Source organism: Pan paniscus, chromosome 20, assembly GCF_029289425.2.
Source record: "Pan paniscus chromosome 20, NHGRI_mPanPan1-v2.0_pri, whole genome shotgun sequence".
In the NCBI taxonomy this organism is placed as follows: Eukaryota; Metazoa; Chordata; class Mammalia; order Primates; family Hominidae; genus Pan; species Pan paniscus.
The window spans coordinates 41149461-41166548 of record NC_073269.2 but is presented as its reverse complement, the minus strand read 5'-3'; the positions used below and the strand labels follow the sequence as shown (position 1 = coordinate 41166548).

The 17088-nt window shown below is 55.1% G+C and overlaps 2 protein-coding genes across 7 annotated transcripts; both read right to left on the bottom strand.

Moving 5' to 3' along the window:
- Positions 1–5: 5 nt before the first annotated feature.
- Positions 6–11271, bottom strand: FXYD7 (FXYD domain containing ion transport regulator 7). Of its 3 annotated transcripts, XM_034944686.3 has the most exons (7): positions 11204–11271; positions 10875–10962; positions 5560–5589; positions 2947–3021; positions 2793–2835; positions 2602–2642; positions 6–414 (listed from the first exon to the last, which is right to left on the bottom strand). In XM_034944686.3, exons 2-7 carry the CDS (start codon positions 10903–10905, stop codon positions 392–394), a joined length of 243 nt encoding a protein of 80 aa, XP_034800577.1. In that variant the 5' UTR covers positions 10906–10962; positions 11204–11271; the 3' UTR covers positions 6–391. The 3 variants fall into 3 exon arrangements, with proteins under 3 accessions (XP_034800577.1, XP_008967459.1, XP_003816205.1); XM_008969211.6 differs by lacking the exon at positions 11204–11271 and having other exon boundaries at positions 2802–2835; positions 10875–11101; XM_003816157.4 differs by lacking the exon at positions 11204–11271 and having other exon boundaries at positions 10875–11072.
- On the bottom strand, positions 11189–15469 carry FXYD1 (FXYD domain containing ion transport regulator 1). Of its 4 annotated transcripts, none has more exons than XM_003816140.6 (8): positions 15338–15469; positions 14099–14163; positions 13610–13642; positions 13034–13108; positions 12667–12703; positions 11718–11767; positions 11468–11519; positions 11189–11322 (listed from the first exon to the last, which is right to left on the bottom strand). In XM_003816140.6, the coding sequence occupies exons 2-7, from the start codon at positions 14157–14159 to the stop codon at positions 11497–11499; spliced, it is 279 nt and encodes a 92-aa protein (XP_003816188.1). In that variant the 5' UTR covers positions 14160–14163; positions 15338–15469; the 3' UTR covers positions 11189–11322; positions 11468–11496. The 4 variants fall into 4 exon arrangements, with proteins under 4 accessions (XP_003816188.1, XP_003816191.1, XP_063456200.1 ...); XM_003816143.5 differs by lacking the exon at positions 15338–15469 and adding an exon at positions 14999–15148; XM_063600130.1 differs by lacking the exon at positions 15338–15469 and adding an exon at positions 14472–14777 and having other exon boundaries at positions 14099–14320.
- Between the last annotated feature and the right edge of the window lie 1619 nt (positions 15470–17088).

The following is a 17088-nucleotide window of genomic DNA, read 5'->3' as shown; positions in this document are numbered from 1 at the left end:
CAGAACAGGGGAAAAAACCAAATGCACATTTATTAAGCTCAAGACATGGACACTGAGGGGCCAGGGGGACGGATCTTCGGGGATGAGACAAGGAGGTGCAGGGGGGCCATACACGGGGATGCTGGGGGTGCTGGGCCGGGATGAACTCCCGGATCCCAGGAGCTGGAGGCCTAAGGCCCTGGGTCTGGGGTGCAGACGGGCTCTTTGGGGGATCGTCATTGCCAAGGCCTGGGGAGGGACAGCAGGGTGCAGCGGCTCCAGCCTTGGGGTGGGTGGGGCGGCTCATTCCGGGGAGCGCTCCCGGCGCGCGGCTGGGTCCCCACCGCCTCCACCCGGTCCTCAGGCTCCCGCGCTCAGGCAGGGTCGGCAGCGGAGTTTCTTCGGGAAGGTGTTACACGCCGCCGCCACCAGGGGCTGGGGAGAGAGGGGGTGCGTGAGCCACTAGAGAGGTGGAAACTGCCTCCCTCCCCACAGCTCGTTGGCTCTCCGTTCCCCGGCACCATGGAAGCCAGACCCCAGGGACTGTCACCCCAGAGCTAACACTGAGGAGCTGTCTTGCCTCCCACACTCTAATGTCTTGTTCCCTTGGGGACACCTCCTGGCTGCTGTCATGGAGAGAAACACCTGCTACGGGGCTGGCGACCCCAGACCCAACCTGGGCTTTTGGGGCTATCCGCCTGCCAGAAAGGGAGTCCCCATCTCCCTTCCCATTTGCAATCTCCTTCTACACCCTCACTCCTTTCCTACACTCCCTGTCCTGAACATTTGGATACAACGGGAATTCCTCCATTCCCCACCCGCTGCAGACCATCATTCACCTAGGATAGACCAGAAACCTGTGCAAAGTCTTCAGCTGTGCCCCAGGTGACAAGGCCAACCCCCATGCTGCCCCACACATCCATAAGTGCCTTGTTCATGTTTTAAAACTCATTAAATAAACATGAAACAGGCCAAGCGCTGTGGCTCATGCCTGTAATCCAAGCACTTTGGGAGGCCGAGGAGGGCGGATCGTTTGAGGTCAGGAGTTTGAGACCAGCCTGGCCAAAATGGCAAACCACCATCTCTGCTAAAAATATAAAAATTAGCCGGGTGTGGTGGTGTGTGCCTGTAGTCCCAGCTATTTGGGAGGCTGAGGCAGGAGAATCGCTTGAACCCAGGACGCAGAGGTTGCAGTGTTGTAATAAGCTGAGATCGTGCCACTGCACTCCAGCCTGGGCAACAGAGGACAGAGCAAGACTCTGTCTCAAAAAAAAAAAAAAAAAAAAAAGGAACATGAAACAAATTCCACACCAAATACTCCTCAACCATTGAATAACCCGTGTCCCCCTCCTGCATTTTTTTTTTTTTTAGTTATAAGAACTTTATAAGAGACACAGAAATTCCCATTTCTGTTTTTTTACAAGTCTCCAGAAAGGCTGCATTTCCGCTAAAAACAGGTCAAGATATTTTTACATAATTAAAATTAACAGCCTCAAAGAAATCAGTCTTTCGTTGACATGCTTGCCCTGCATCCCTCTCGCTCTCCCTTTACACTTTCCATGCTTACACCCATTCTCCCTCCTCCACCCTCCACGCCCTCCTCCTCCCATCCTCCTCCCCTTCCTTCCTGGGCTCCTCCTTCCCACATTCTCCCCAACACCTCCGTCCTCTCCACTCTATCCCCTCCTGTGCTTCCCAGCTTTCTTCTCCATCCTCACATTCCCTGCATCCCATATATTCTTTTCCAATGTGAATTCTAAAATCTGCATTCTATTCATCTCTCTTTTTGTTATTTTGATGCAACTATTCAGAAACCTTCCCTCCCTCCCTCTGTCCCGCTTCCTCGGCTATTTCATCCTGGATCTGCCTGGCTGAACGATCAAGTCTGGAAAGCCTCTCCCCGTCTTCCTCAGTGCTCCCTCTCTCTCCCTCCTGATTGACAGAGCTCCTCCCACATGGGGCCCTTCTCTTCACAGGCCTGTGTCTTCCTCTCCTGGCAAATCAGCTTGTCCTGGCTTTTATAGGCTTGAGCATTTGTTTCTGGGAATCTCTGTGGACTCTGGGACATGTCACATCCCACAGCCTCCCCACGGTTTAGCATCATCTTTCTTTTCCCTCCCTCCCTCCCTTCCTTCCTTCCTCTTTTTTTTTTTTTTTTTTTGACAGTCTCACTCTATCACCCAGGCTGGAGTGGAGTGGCACAACCTCAGCTCATTGCAACCTCCACCTCCCAGGTTCAGGTGATTCTCTTGCCTCAGCCTCCTGAGTAGCTGGGATTACGGGTGCGCACCACCATGCCCGGCTAATTTTTGCATTTTTAGCAGAGACGGTGTTTCACCATGTTGGCCAGGCTGATCTCGATCTCCTGACCTCAGGTGATCCGCCTGCCTCAGCCTCCCAAAGTGTTGGAATTACAGGCATGAGCCACCGTGCCCGGCCAGGTTTAGCATCTTTCATCTGCGGAATTTCCTCAGCTTCTTAGGGAATTGTCCCGTGATATCTGCAGGCACCACCCCCCCTCCGCCCCCTGTGTCCAGTCCATCCCCGCGACTTCCCTTCTGAGGGTTCCCTTCCCTGCCCCACCTAAAACTCTCCCAGAACCACACAGTTTCTCACCCTTACCTGAAGAGGGAAGCTCAGACTTACAGGATTTGCAGGTTGGGCTGTGGAGGCAGAGATGAGAGAGAAAAGTAGAAAGAGGTTCAATAACCATAGGCTTTGGGGAAAACACATGGCAGGCCCAGTGGATCCTGCCCATCTGCTAGGGAAGCACCCCGAGGCCCCCTCCCGCTCTTTGCCCCCTGCTGCCAGACCTCTCAGACCTGGAGTCCGCCTTCCTGCACTTCACCTTCTTGCCTGTTGGGAGAGAGAGACAGAACAAGAAGACAGGACATAGGGGGTAGGATATGGATGAAAGCCAGCAGAGGAAGCGGAGGCTGAGGCAGCCCAGGAATGGGTCGCACTTACTGATGACGATGAGGATACCCAGCAGGAACAAGATGGTTGCCAGAGTCATGCCCACAGTCTGCACCGTGTTGTAGTCTGGGGAAGATAATGGGGGACATCGAGGCAGGGACAGCACCTTGGCTGCACCTGGAGCCCAGTCCTGGCTCTGGGTGGCCCAGCCAGGAACCCAGAATCGCCCAGGGAGGCTGTGGACTGTGCTGGACACTCCTTCAGGGGGTTGATGTGAGGGTGTAGGGTGTGGGCTTGGGCACCGTTAGCTCCCCTTGCCCTCTGTACCCTCTACTTTCCTCCCTTGCCCTCTCCCCCTGCGCTTTCCACCCTGGATATATATATAATACTCTCCCTCTACCACCTCCTCCCTGGCCCTGGTTCTGTCCACCATTGTCGCCCATCTGGCCTCTGCAGCAGCCTTCTCTAGGGTCTTGCTGGCCTGCCTGCACTCCCACCTCTGATAGCCACAAGGACCCATCAACATTTGAGTCAGATCTGGTTTCTCCTCTGCTCAGAGCCCTCCTCCCGCCCATTGCCCTCAAGGTAGAAACCACAGTCCTCACTAGGGCCCTCAAAGTCCCATATGATCCAGTTCCTTTCCTTCTTGGACCTCACCCCACCTCACTCTCCCCATCAATCCTACTCCAGCCACAGTGGCCTCCCCACTGTACCTGGGGCATATCCAGCATGATCCTATCCCAAGGCCTTTGCACTGGCTGTTCCTGCAGCCTGAAAGCTCTTCCCCCAAATATCCACGTGGCTCCTTCCCTCACCAGTGTCTGGGCTTTATTTGATTGTGAGCAAAACCTCTGGCTGTCCTATTCAGAATTTCCATCCTCTCCTCCACACTTTCCAATCTCATTCCCTTCTTTATTTTACTTCATAGGAATTATTCTTGCCTAATATTCTTGCCTAATAATATTCTTGTCTTTTTTTTTAAGAGACGTAGTGTCACTCTGTCACCCAGGCTGGGGTGCAGTGGTGCAATCATGGCTCACTGCAGCCTCTACCTCTTGGGCTCCAAGAGATTGTCCCTGCTCAGCCTCCCAAGTAGCTGAGACTACAGGCACACACCACCATGCCCAGCTACTTTTTAAATTTTTTATGTAGAGCTGGGCACAGTGGCTCATGCCTGTAATGAGCCTGTAATCTCAGCACTTTGGGAGGCCAAGGCAGGCAGATCACTTGAGGTCAGGAGTCCAAGACCAGCCTGGCCAACATGGTGAAGTCCTGTCTCTTCTAAAAATATGAAAATTAGCCAGGTGCAGTGGTGTGGGCCTGTAGTCCCAGCTACTCGGGAGGCTGAGGCAGGAGAATCACTTGAACCTGGGAGGCGGGGGTTGCAGTGAGCCGAGACTGTGCTACTGCACTCCAGCCTGAGCCACAGAGTCAGACTTTGTCTAAAACAAGAAAAAAAAGTCACAATCATAGTTCATTGCAGCTTCAAACTCCTGGACTTGAGTGATCCTCCTGCCTCGGCCTCCCAAAGCACTAGCATTACAGTTATGAGGCACCATACCTGGCCAATAATATTCTTGTCTAATATATAATTTTCATATTTTGTTTTCTTGAGTATCTGTCCCTTTCCCATTGAGTGGAAGGTCCAGGGGGAGGGCAGGAATTCTTGCATTCTTGCATTCTTGAATTCTTGTCTGTGTGGTTCATTGCAGTGTCTCCAGCTGCTTGGAGCATTGCCAGAAATAGAGCCTGTGCCCGCTAAGTATTTGTTGAGATATGAATTTATGGAGCACTCACTCTGTACCAGTAGTGGTCCAGGCCTCTACCATCAAGGAGTTGACTTTCGTATTGTGAGAAAACATTAAAGCAACAACCCCCCTGAAAAACAAGTCATGCGACACCAGCTGAGTATGGTGTGGCTCTTCCTTGCCGGGGAGTCAGGAGGGCCTATCCCAGTAGAGTAGTCTATGTTTGATCTGAGGCCTGGATAAGGGGGAGCCTTAGCCGGTCGTGTACAAAGGAGAAGCATTACTGCAGAATCATAGCACACGCAAAGGTCCTGAGATGGGAGAGAAATTGACACCTAGGGAAAAAGTATGAATGAGCAAAGGGGTGGGGTGGGGGCAAGAGGAGGGTGTTCAGAGGGGAAACTGGAGCCCGATCTACCAGGCCTGGGGTAACTTATTTGAGCTTCAGTGCCATGGAGGAGATTTAATGCCACCAGTCAGGTATCTTTCCCACAGTCCTCATAGGTGGGAACTATTACTATCCCTTGTTTACAGAAGGGCCCAGAGAGGCAAAGTTGCTTGCCCAAGGCCATACAGCTAGTGAGTGGATAAGGCAGGATTCAAATCCAGGCAGCCTGGGCTCAGAGTCATTGCTTCTAAGGTTTTCCTTCATCTGCTTCTCTGACGACACCAAGGCACCAGCCCAGATCCCGGTGAGACCTGAAGGGGGCTCAGAGAGAGTGTGAGGCATCCCCACTCCCCCATCTGGTTCTGCCCTCCATGAACCCAGCTGATGTGAACCACACCCATATATATGGTCCCATGGCCAGTGGCCCAGCACGTATCGTGTGGCCACAGCTGAAGCCATGTCCGGAGTGGTCTGTGAACACCTGCAGCTACTCCCCAGTCCAGCCCTATCCCCAAATCCAACACTCACCATAGTAAAATGGGTCAGGTTCCTCAGGAGCTGAGGGAAACAAGCAGAGAAAAAGAGAAAGAAAAAAAAAACTTAACAGTGTATTTCTTAATATTTTTTAGGATCCAGATGGAGCCACTGGCCTAATCATTTCTTTGTGGAAGTCAGATAGAGACCCCTTGGTTTGGATGATGTGGCCTCATGGCAGGCCGCAAGGCTGGAAGAGCATAGCTCAAGCTGGATTCCAGCCCCTACTCACTCCATCAGTCAGCAGCATCCTCTATGCAGTGTACAATCTACTCAAACTACATGGCAGTCCTGGTTCTGGACCCCTATGGAGGTCTGATGCAAGCTATGGACTCATTCCCTGAAAAACACAGACACACTCCCACTTGCACATGATGTCATGAGGTTAAAACAGACCCCATTTCCACTGGTGAACCAATGAATGTCTCAGCTTCCCCTGAACACTCCCTAAAACTTCTCAGTCACCTGAGAGCTCCGACAGGCACCTGCTGCTACTGCTGACATCCACTCACTCCTGATACTCCATCCAGTACAGGGAAGCTGTGCTGATTCATACCCCACATTACTTATTTCTTTTTCTTTCCTCCCTCCTTCCCTCCCTCCCCTCTTTCTTTGCCTTTCTTTCTTTCTTTCTTTCCTTCTTTCTTCTTTCTTTCCTTCTTTCTTTTTTTGAGACAGGGCCTTGCCCTGTCACCCAGGCTGGAGTGCAGTGGCGCGATCTCAGCTCACTACAACCTCCATCTCCCAGGTTCAAGCAATTCTCCTGCCTCAGCCTCCCAAGGACCGGGACTATAGGTGTGCACTACCACTGCTGGCTAATTTTTGTATTTTTAGTACAGACGGGATTTCACCATGTTGGCTGGGCTGGTCTCAAACTCCTGACCTCCGATGATCTGCCCGCCTCAGCCTCCCATAGTGCTGGGATTACAGATGTGAGCCACCATGCCTGGCCCATTATTACTTATTTCTAAGACACCATCAAGTTTAAGATTCAAAATTGAGTTTGTAATAGTTTTCCCTGTGTGTGTGTGTATGTGTAAATATGTTTGGAACTCTACCACGTGAAATGTCCCCATCCATTAGAAGACACATAATGATTTCAGAAATGTTCACATGTGGATAAAATGTGTGTGTGTCTCTGGATTCACTTTTCTCCACTTCCCACCTTCCTGGCCCTAATCATGTTCCCCTGCAGGAGAGCTCAGAACATCCTTCCCATTCAACAAGTTCATCCTGATGGTTCTCGAATGCCTCTGACAGTTCTTATTATATTTGGCCTTCCCTAGAGCAGAATTTGGCAGCAGACTGTCTGCCACATGGGGAGAGGGTGAGGGGTGCCAGGGTGATGCCTGATGTCATTGGTGTTCTCCTTCCCCCTTCGAGGCTCAGAGATGGATGGCTCCCTGGAGGTTGGGTAGGGCCATGTGACTAATTCCGGCCAAGGAACCGTGAGTAGAAGTGCATTGTCACTTCCAGGCTGGGGCATTTAAACATTCAGGAACATTCAGGCCTCCAGGCCAAAGCTCTGTTTCACTTCTAGCCTGGTGGCCTGAATGTTCACAGTGGTGACTGCTCTAGTTTTCTTTGGTGACTTGTCAACCTGTGATGGACGTATACGTGAACCTGGTTGTCACAAGCCCCTGAGACTTTTGGTACTATTTGTTACCACAGCATACTCTAGCTGAAACTGATTGATAGAGGTGGCCCCAAAGCAACACCTGTTTGTTACCACAGCATGCTGTAGCCGAAACTGACTGATAGAGGTGGCCCCAAAGCAAGACCACGATTCACACAATGTGTAAGTTTACCCTTCCCAGGTCTCTGTCCAGTCTTCAAAGAGGATGTCTTAGGTTGGTGCTGAGGTATCTTTAACACCTTCCAACCCTTGTTAATCTCCCCCTTTACCTAAGAGAAAACAGGCCTTGGGCTCCAAGTCTTCAGCAGGCAATAAAATCTAGGCAGAATTTTGTGGCATTATTTGGTTTTCTCCTTTATTTATTGATGTAACCAGCAGTGGGTAGCCCTGACTCCATTCCAGCCTCCCTGCTAAGCATCTGACGGATATCAGCGCATTTACTCTTAATCTTCATAGCAACTCTTTCATATGGGTGCGATCTTCATCCCCATTTCCTGGAAGGGGGACACCAGACCCAGAAAAGCGAAATCACCTGCTTCAGATTGCTCTTATGCTGCCTTCAACTTAAGGCAAAAAGAAGACGAATTTTCCAGCTGGGCACAGTGATTCATGCCTGTAATCCCAGCACTTTGGGAATACAAGGTGGGCGGATCACGAGGTCAGGAGTTTGAGACCAGCCTGGCCAATATGGTGAAACCCCATCTGTACTAACAATACAAAAATTAGCTGGGTGTGGTGGTGTGCCCCTGCTAGTCCCAGCTACTTGGGAGGCCGAGGCAGAAGAATTGCTTGAACCCGGGAGGCAGAGGTTGCAGTAAGCCAAGATCGTGCCACTGCACTCCAGCCTGGACGACAGAGCGAGCCTCTGTCTCAAAAAAAAAAAAGAAAAAAAAAAAGAAGATTAATTTTCCAGTTGTGATGGTGCTATAAAATAAAGCTTGTTGTTTTCAAAAGCTAATCCTGGGTTGGGCATGGTGGCCCACGCCTGTCATCCTAAGCACTTTGGGAAGCCAAGGTGGGTGAATTGCTTGAGCCCAGAAGTTTGAGACCAGGCTGGGAAACATAGCAAAAGCAGTCTCTATGAAAAATACAAAAATTAGCTGGGTGTAGCAGAAGTGCCTTGTAGTCCCAGCTACTCAGGAGGCTGAGGCGGGAGGATAGATTGAGCCCAGGATGTTGAGGCTGCAGTGAGCTGTGATCGTGCCATTGCACTCCAGCCTAGGCGACAGAGTGAGACCTTGTCTCAAAAAATAAAAATAAAAAAGCTAATCCTTTGAAGGAAAAAAATTAAATAAATAGCAGTGTGAGGAATATTTGAATAAAGCAAAAATTGTGACGGTAGTACTCAAAAGCGCCAAGATGGTGAGACGCTGCTTCAGGGTCCCTTGTGCTCTGTGTAAGTTTCCCCACCAGAGAGTAAATTTGTTTGACTCATCACTGCTGTTCATCCTGACATTTATGAAAGGCTCTTCAAGTTTTCTGGGATGAATGAATGAAGGAATGATTATGAGGCAGTCCTAGGCTGCAGGAGGCTGTAAAAGGTGGATTGTCTCACTTGTCTGTTTTCCACACACCCGTCCTTCCCCAAAGTTATCGGGAGCCCACTGGGTGAGCCCCTGTCCCAGAATCTGGTGTTCCATGTGGAAGATCCTCCTCCATGCGGAAGATCCTCCTCTGGTCCCTGCTGCCCCAGCAACCTGGGCCCTCAGGCGTGGCTGGGCTAAGGGTGGGGCCAGGAGTCAGGCAAAGGAATGTGCACTACTCCTGGCCAGCTGCCAAAGAGATAGCAGGAAGGAGGTGGTTGCTATGGCAACTGGGGCATCTTGGGAGGTGAAGAGAGGTGATAGGTCCCGCCACCCCAGGCTGGGTGGGGTCCCCTGTGAGGTCCTGTGTGAGATGCAGGTTTCAATCTTGACCCTCTCCCCTCCTTTTGTACCTCCTGCCATTGCCCCTGCAGGACTGGCTTCTGGCCAAGCTAAGGGTCCATTTCAGGGATAGGGACCCGGACCCAGCTGTGCTCATGCATCCCTCTTCTGTTCACTCCTAATTCTCCCTCCTGTTCTCTGGCAGGGTGGAGGGAGACTCTCCCCTCTTCCCCCCTCGCTCCCCAACAATTCATTAATTAGTTTCCTTAAGCAGCTTGCAATGCACAACATGCTTTTCCTCCCCCGGGGTTTCCCGAGACCTGCGGTCCCCTGTCATGCTGTGACTGGGAAAGGGGGAGGCAGGGGAGGTTGGGTTGAGGAGTCTGTCCTCCCACCTCTGCCCGTCTGCTGCCATCGATCCTGCTAACCACCACCTCTGCAAAAAGAAGCCCTGGGCTCCCGCCAGGCCTGCTGCCTCAGCCCTGCCCCCCTCCCTAGGGTAGCTTCCAGCCTCTGCAGCCCCCCCCACCCCCCGCCCTGCTTCGGATTCTGCAGATATGGCTCAGTGCAGCAGCCCCCGCCTGCTGGGAAGCGCGGAAGGGAGGGAGCCATCCAAGTGGAATTCGGGTTCCCTTCACTGCCAGGGGCTTCTCGGCACCCCTGGTCCCCTGCCCTCAGTGCTGGAGACCCTTGCTGGGCACTGGCTCCCTCTTGAAGCAGTCTGTGCCTTGCTCATCTGCAGAAGCAGGATTAGCAGTGGGGGCTATTAGGGGGCGACGGTAGAAGTGGGTGTTTAAGTGGGTGCATAACTGGGTTAATTGGTGTGGAATGGAAATCAGTGTGTGGCTGGATGGGGGCAGTAGGGGCAGCTAGGTGTATACCCAACAGCACCTCTGGGATTGGAAAACACCCCTGCTGTGGGCTGGAAGGAGGGTCCCATCGCCCCATTCCCACACATAGGGTCTCACTGCAGTGGTTTGGGCCCCACCCCACATGGCTCCCTTCTTCTCTTTCTACTCCCCTCTCTCCCCATGGGTCCGTCTCTCTCCCTCCGTCTCTCTGCTTCTCTCTCCATAGCGGTCTCAATCCCACTATCTTCCAGGCTCTCATATTTTCTCTCTCTCTCTGCATCTCTGTCTACTGCTCTCAGCCTCTCCCCTCCACTGGGAATCTCTTTGAGTCCATCTATTTGTCTTCCTGGGTCTTTGTATCTGTGACTCTGGATCTCCTGCCTCTCTTGGTCTCTGTCTCTTCCAGGTTCTCCCTGTCTGTCTCTTGCTATATCCCTTCTCTCTGTCTCTTCCTTCAGCTCTCACTCCTTTCCTCTGAACCTGGCTGTCAAGGGTTTCAGGAAACAGACACCCTAGGAGACAGCACTGGAAAGAAGAGGGACATGAACCTCCTCCCCTTCCCTTGCCCACCCCAGGGACCCTGAAATCTTCCAGAACGTCTCTGGTCGCAGACCCACCCGCTCCCACCCTGCAAGCTCATCTCTTCCCCGTCTGCTACCACCACGGTGCGGGACCAGCCACCCGGTTGCCATAGCGACCTGTCCGAGCATCCCTTCTCCCGGGACTGCCACTCTCCAACCGCAGGTCTGGCACAGGACGCCCGCCGGGGAGGGGGTGTCCCAGAGACCCGGAGGGGCGATCGGGGGGGCGCATTACAAGGGCCTCCGCCCACAGGAGGAGCGGACCTCCCTCCCCCAACTCCCTTGCCTTACCATGGCTTGAATCTCCGGACACCCTCTCTCCTAGGCTCTCAGATCCCGGAGCCCCCCTGCAACCCCCTCCCCAAACGACGCTCACCCTTTGTGGGGGTCTGGGTCGGGGTCGCCATGCTGGGCCGGAGCAGGGGGCTGCTGGATGCTTTGGCGGCGAAGGCGCGCTGCAGCAGCTGGAAGCAGGACGGACCGATGTGGGGGGGAGCTGGGGGGAGCCCTGGCGTGGGGGGGCCTGCAGCCAATGGGGGCCCGGGGAGCCCGCCCCCGTGCAGGCCACCCCCGCCCCCGCCCCCGCCCACCACCGTCGTCCCCGCCCCTTCCTCTAGGGTGGGGCGCCCCCTGCTGGGGCCCAGTGGCGCTGGGCTTTCGCGCTGAGGGACCGAGACCGACAAAGTGCTGTCGAGAGGAACGCACGTTTTATTGGAAGTCTGGGCGGCAGGGGGAGTCTGCAGGGGCAGGGCTGGGGAAGGGGCGGCGGAGGGGGCGGTGGGCGCGCAGGTGGAGCGTGGGAGATGTCAGGTGCCAGGGGAGTCCTGTGAGGGTGAAAAGGGTGAGAGGCGAGGGGGGACGTCCAGCCCCACCCCTCGCCGCCCTTCAACCCTGGCACTTGGCCCCCTCCCTCTCCCGCCTTTCCTTCCTCCCTCCTTCCCTCCCACCGCCGTGTCAGAGCTGCAGCACCTGGCCGGATTCCATCGCTCCAGGTGTTTCTACCGCCTGCGGGTGGACAGACCTGGGGGGAACACGGAGATCGGGGGTCATTATGGAGAGGCATCCCCAGTTCCTGGGCAGGTGGGGCCCGCGGCGGGGCAACTCCCCGCCCTCCGCTTTCAGATCCAGCCCTTCCCTCTACGCAGCCAGGGAGGGCCAGGAAAAGGGGTCCTTGGAACCAGCCCTCTCCCCAAAATACCCGCAGTCTCCCCAGACTCACGGCGGATGGAGCTGCGGAAAGTTCCCTCCTCTTCGTCGGGTTCCCCAGTCCTGGGAAGACAGAGGCAGAGGGATTTCGGGATGGAAAGGGGGAGAGGCTGCCCTTCTAGGAACCCCCCAGTACAAGCCTCCTTTCCCAGATTGGTGTAACTAGGCCCAGATATGGACGAAGAGCAGGCTCGGGGTCCGCTAGAAATGAGGAGCACCCAGGAGCAGCTTCTGTGCTGGCAGGGGGCTTCTGAGCTGGTTAACAGTGAGTACCTCCGCGGATTTGGGGGCAGGGATGTGAAGTTGGTAGGGGAGGGATAGTCATGGGGACTTGGCAGACTGCCATGAGATGGCCTGGGTTGGAAACCCAGAACCCCCCATCTTCTACTTGAGTGATCTTGAACAAAGTGACTTTACCTCCCTGTGCCTTAGTTTCCTCATCTGTCAAATGGGGTTAATAACAGCACCTCCCTCCCAGAGGAAGTGAAACCGTATCTGACACGTGGTACACACCCAGTAAATATTAGCTACTACTTATGATAATATCTATAATTGTTCTAACATATTCATACATTGTCCATGCTTTAACATTTTATTCGAAGAGGAATCAAAGAGCTAGGAACAAGACTCTAAGCTAAACTGGGCCGCGTGTGAGATGATCTCATTTCACCGCCGTTTCTTCTTTCCTGCACTTTGTGTTATCACGCTTTGTGATTTTTCTATCTGTGGGGCTGTTGGAACCCACGGCCACCGCCTCCACTAGGCTGGGAGCTCGGCCAGGAAGGGCGGGAGGTTTTTTCCTCGCTTGGTCCCAGGGCCAGGCTTGGGCCATGGCACATAGTAGGTGCTTAATACATAGTCGCCGATGGGGATCGGGCTGCGGGTCAGGGGTACTCCCCGCCTCACCCGCGGCGCCCTCCAGAGCAGGAGCGGGCGAAGGAGGGCGGGGAGGGGCGTCTTACCTCTGCTGCTGGTTGAACTTGCACCGGCATCTTCTGCCTGTGGGCATGGAGAGGTAGGAGAAGCTGAGGCTCCCTCCCGGCGGGCGCCAAGCGGCGCTGTAGCTCCAGCTCGCCCTCGCGAGGGGCGGGGCTTGGGGGACGGGGCGGGGCTAGAGGCGAGACCGGGGGCCGGGGAACCAAGGCAGGGTAGGCGGGGCAAGGCCTGGGAGGGGTTGGGGCGGGGCGGGGCCAGGGAGGGGCGGGACCGGGGAGAAGCGGGGCCAGGGAGAGGCGGGGCCAGGAAGAGGTGGGGCCAGGGAGAGGCGGGGCCAGGGAGAGGTGGGGCCAGGGAGAGGCGGGGTAGAGGGCGGGGGCTAGGGGCACTCACTCAGCACGATGAGGATGCCCAGGATGAAGAGGATCCCGGCGATGACGAGGCCTCCGATCTGCAGGGACTGGTAGTCTGTGAGCAGCAGAGCAGGGAAGGTGAGGGCAGGGAGGAGAGGAGGGAGAATAGGAGAGGGGTAAATTGGGAAGGAGGGAACAGGGAGAAAGGACCAGCAGGCAGAAGGGGGGAAATAAGATAATTAAGGGGGAGCAGATATGGGAGGAGGAAAGTGGGGTACCAGGGAGAGGAAAGGGGTGTATAGGAAAGGGAGGGAGGGGACAGGGAGGAGGAGGACGGGGGGAGAGAAGATGGGAAGAAGCAGAGGATGGGCCACGAGATGCTGAGACAGACGCAGGCAAGAGAAAGAGAACCAGAGAGGTATCACATAGACAGTGACACAGATAGACACAGACAGGAAAAGATGCAGACAGGTGGAATCAGAGAGGAAGGACAAAATAGAGGGAAGGAGAATGACAGAGATATCAATACTGGGACTCTGGGGGAGGGCGAGGGGGAATCAAAGGACCAGCAAAGCCAGGCTCTCCCCCAGGACTCAAAATTAGACCCCCCGCTCACCGTAAGTGAACGGGTCGTGTTCCTTTGGACTTTCTGGAAAGAGAGAGAAATCAGGGGTTGAATGCTTCCTGGGGTCCTGGCAGGGAGGGGCATGAGGAGACCACTGGAGGCTCTGCCTTGCTGGGCTTAGAGTCTGAGGGTGTCTGGGCAGGCTGCCCACACTCTCTGGGTCCCAGCTGCCCCCTCTGCACTGTCCCAGATGGGGCAGGTGGCACCTAACTGCCCCAGCTCCCTGACTCACGGCAGGCTGTCTGTGACCCAGTTATCCCATCGGGGATTCAGCCCCATCCCACCCCATCTTTGCCTGATCTGGGGCTTCCTCTCCCCTCCCCCAAATACCAGCCTGTGACTGGACCCCACGTGGAGACCCCCAAACTTCTTGGTACCCCAGCCGACTTAGTCTAGGTTGGGGTCTCCAACTTGGTTCTTCGGTCCCCACCGCCACCCCTGGGGCTGAGGTGGGTAGCGGGCAGCCTCCCCTGCACTCACCTGCCTTGGCCATGGTGAGGAGACCCACACAGAAAACCAAGATGTGGCCAAGAGACGCCATTGTCCTGGGGGGGACACCACGGATTAGGCAGTGTGTGCCCTTGCTCTCCCACATAGGGCTTGAACCCAAGGGATTAAGTCAGAGACAGTCTGGGGACTGAATCACAGAAGTGTTCGTCCTCTATCTTGGTGGCTCCAAGCTAGAGAAACGGGTATCCCCAGCTTCGTGGGGACACAGTGTCACCAAAACAACCTCCACGATGGGATCACACAACACCACAACGTAGCAGGGACGGGGGTGAGACACACAGTCCCCGGGGGGCCTCCCTTGGGCCTCCACCTCCCGCAGCAGGCCCCCGATTCCCAGACCTACCCTGGCAGGGCAGAGGAGGCGCTGCCTCACACAAACACGGAGCAGGAGACAGCAGGGCACGCCCAAGTCCCACCTGCCTACATGCCCGGCCTCACTGTGCCCCGCGAAATCCCAGCTCCCTGCCCTCTCCGCCCGCCCGCTCGCGGCCTGACCCTGGGTATAAATATCTCCCACTTCACCCTGGAGGAATTCTGCTCGCTCAGGCCACCATGGCAACAGCCTGCCTTCCCCCACTCAGGGGGTCACGCACAGCCCTGCCGGGGTGAGGCCCAGCTGCCACATCGCCACAGGCTGCCCCTGTGGGAAAGGCCACCCCGTCTCCTCCCTGGGCAGCAACGAGAAAAGGAAAAGACAGCCCCTCTGCCCGCCTCTGGGTGACATCTTTCACAATCGGATGTCAGGCAAGTGACATGAGGCCCAGCCCAGTGGGCCTTAGAGATAGAAAACACATGCTGGGGCAGGGATACACACACACACACACACACACACACACACACAGTGGGGCCGGAATGGACATGAACAACAACCTCTCCCCAAACTTCTGGTTGGAGCAGGACGTGGGGTGTAAACACCGTCAGGCATCCAGTACTCCTCCTCTGGGCCTCCGGTGCCCCCACGCAGTGACGCAACCAGCCCTACACACGTGTGTGTCCCAACTCCACACCCTGCCAGGGTGCACACGCACCAGCAGGGCAGGGAGGAGTCACCCACATCCCACCCTGCAGAACCCACTGCCTCAACCACACTCCCTCCCTCTTGGGTTGGCCTGCCTGGGAAGCCTTCGGGCTGGCCACTCCTGCTCCCAAAATAGGCGGCCCAGCCAGACCAGGGGTGAGGCCTGGAGGGAAGGAGTGGGGGACGCTCACCCCAATCGGGCTGTCCCCTGCTGAAAGAAGGCCCCCAAACGTCCTGCTGTGCCCCGGGGGCTGAGCACTTTGGACCCCCTGGCCCAGAGCTGGACGCGCCGCCCCCAGCAGCCTCCCCTCCCAGCCCCACCCCACCCATGCCCTCCCCAACCAGCAGCTGTAACTGGAGCTGGGGCTGGAGGGGGGCCAGGGGGCGGCCCCCAGCCCAGACTGCCCTGGCCCGCTAGGTTAACTCTCTCAGTTCAGAGAGAGCAGCAGCAGGCAGCCAGCAGGCAGGCTGGAGAGGCTAGGAGGATTGTGGAGGACAGGGTTGTGAACACACACACACACAAACACACACGCCTCCAAGAGCTTTTGGGCTGAGGCGGCTGCCCCCTGGGAACTGGGTCCAGCCAGGGCCTAAGGTCACCCAGCCTGACTGCCCAGGAGCCCACTGACCCCCGATCCCAGTGCTCTGTGAGGTCCTTAACAGGGCTGTTTTAGAGGACGGGAGGGAGGTGTGTGTGTGTGTGTGTGTGTGCGCGCGCGCATGTGCACTATCTGCTGTGGTGAGATCCCCAGAAATGCACCACACACACACACCCACACACAATCCCAAAGACCCAGATATACAGGTACAAAACCAGACAAAACCATGTATGTATGTACATCCATAGAAGCAGACACACACAGAATGACACACTGATAGAGAAACCCAAAGACCCGGACACACAGCCAACACCTTTTATGCCAGTCACAAAATACCAAAACAAGCACATTTATGTCTACACAGACCCACACACGCTCATGTAGATGGATGGCCACACAGAGATACAGTCAAAGACATAGCCACATCACCATCTACACTCACAAACTGGCCACAAAAATGCATGTTTCTGTGAAGACCCACCCACAAATGGCCATACAGAAACACACAAGTATGTGCACACCGCACATAAATGCATTCTAAGATGCATGGCCAAACATGGCCAGGTACCGTGGCTCACACCTGTACTCCCAGCACTTTGGGAGGCCAAGGCGGGAGGATCACTTGAGGCCAGGAGTTCAACACCAGCCTGGCCAACCTGATGAGACCTCGTCTCTACTAAAAAAATATACGAAAATTAGCTGGGTGTGGTGGCGTGCGCCTGTAATCACAGCTACTCCAGAGGCTGAGGCAGGAGAGTCACTTGAGCCTGGGAGGCAGAGGTTGCGGTGAGCTGAGATCATGCCACTGCACTCTAGCCTGGGCAACAGAGCGAGACTCTGTCTCAAAGACAAAAACAAAACAAAAAAACCCCAAAGGTACAGACATGCAGCCAGCACTCCTACATGGTCCCAAAGATAGGAAGGCCAACAAGCTTGTGTACACACAGACAGATTTCCATGGGCACAGATACACAAGCAGAAACACCATCAAGGACAACCCGCCGCTCTCACACATACCCACAAAAGCAGAAACACACACACTGGTTCACACCCTATGCTTGAGCAAACAGGCACATGGTTGGCCACGGTGACAGACGCGCAGGCTGACACACTTGCATGTTCACACATTCCAAAACCACAGATATGTATTTAACCCCACGCTTTCCTTCCCCTGAGCTCTTGTCGGGGACAACACACCTGGCGTCCCCATGGGCAGGCCAGGTTTACAGGTCCTGGTGACAGGGAAACCTGGAATGGCCCAGGCACTGCACTCCTGGTTGTGTGAACTTGAGCAGCTCTGTGCCTCATTTTCACATGCTCCAAAATGGAAAAATCACTAAGAT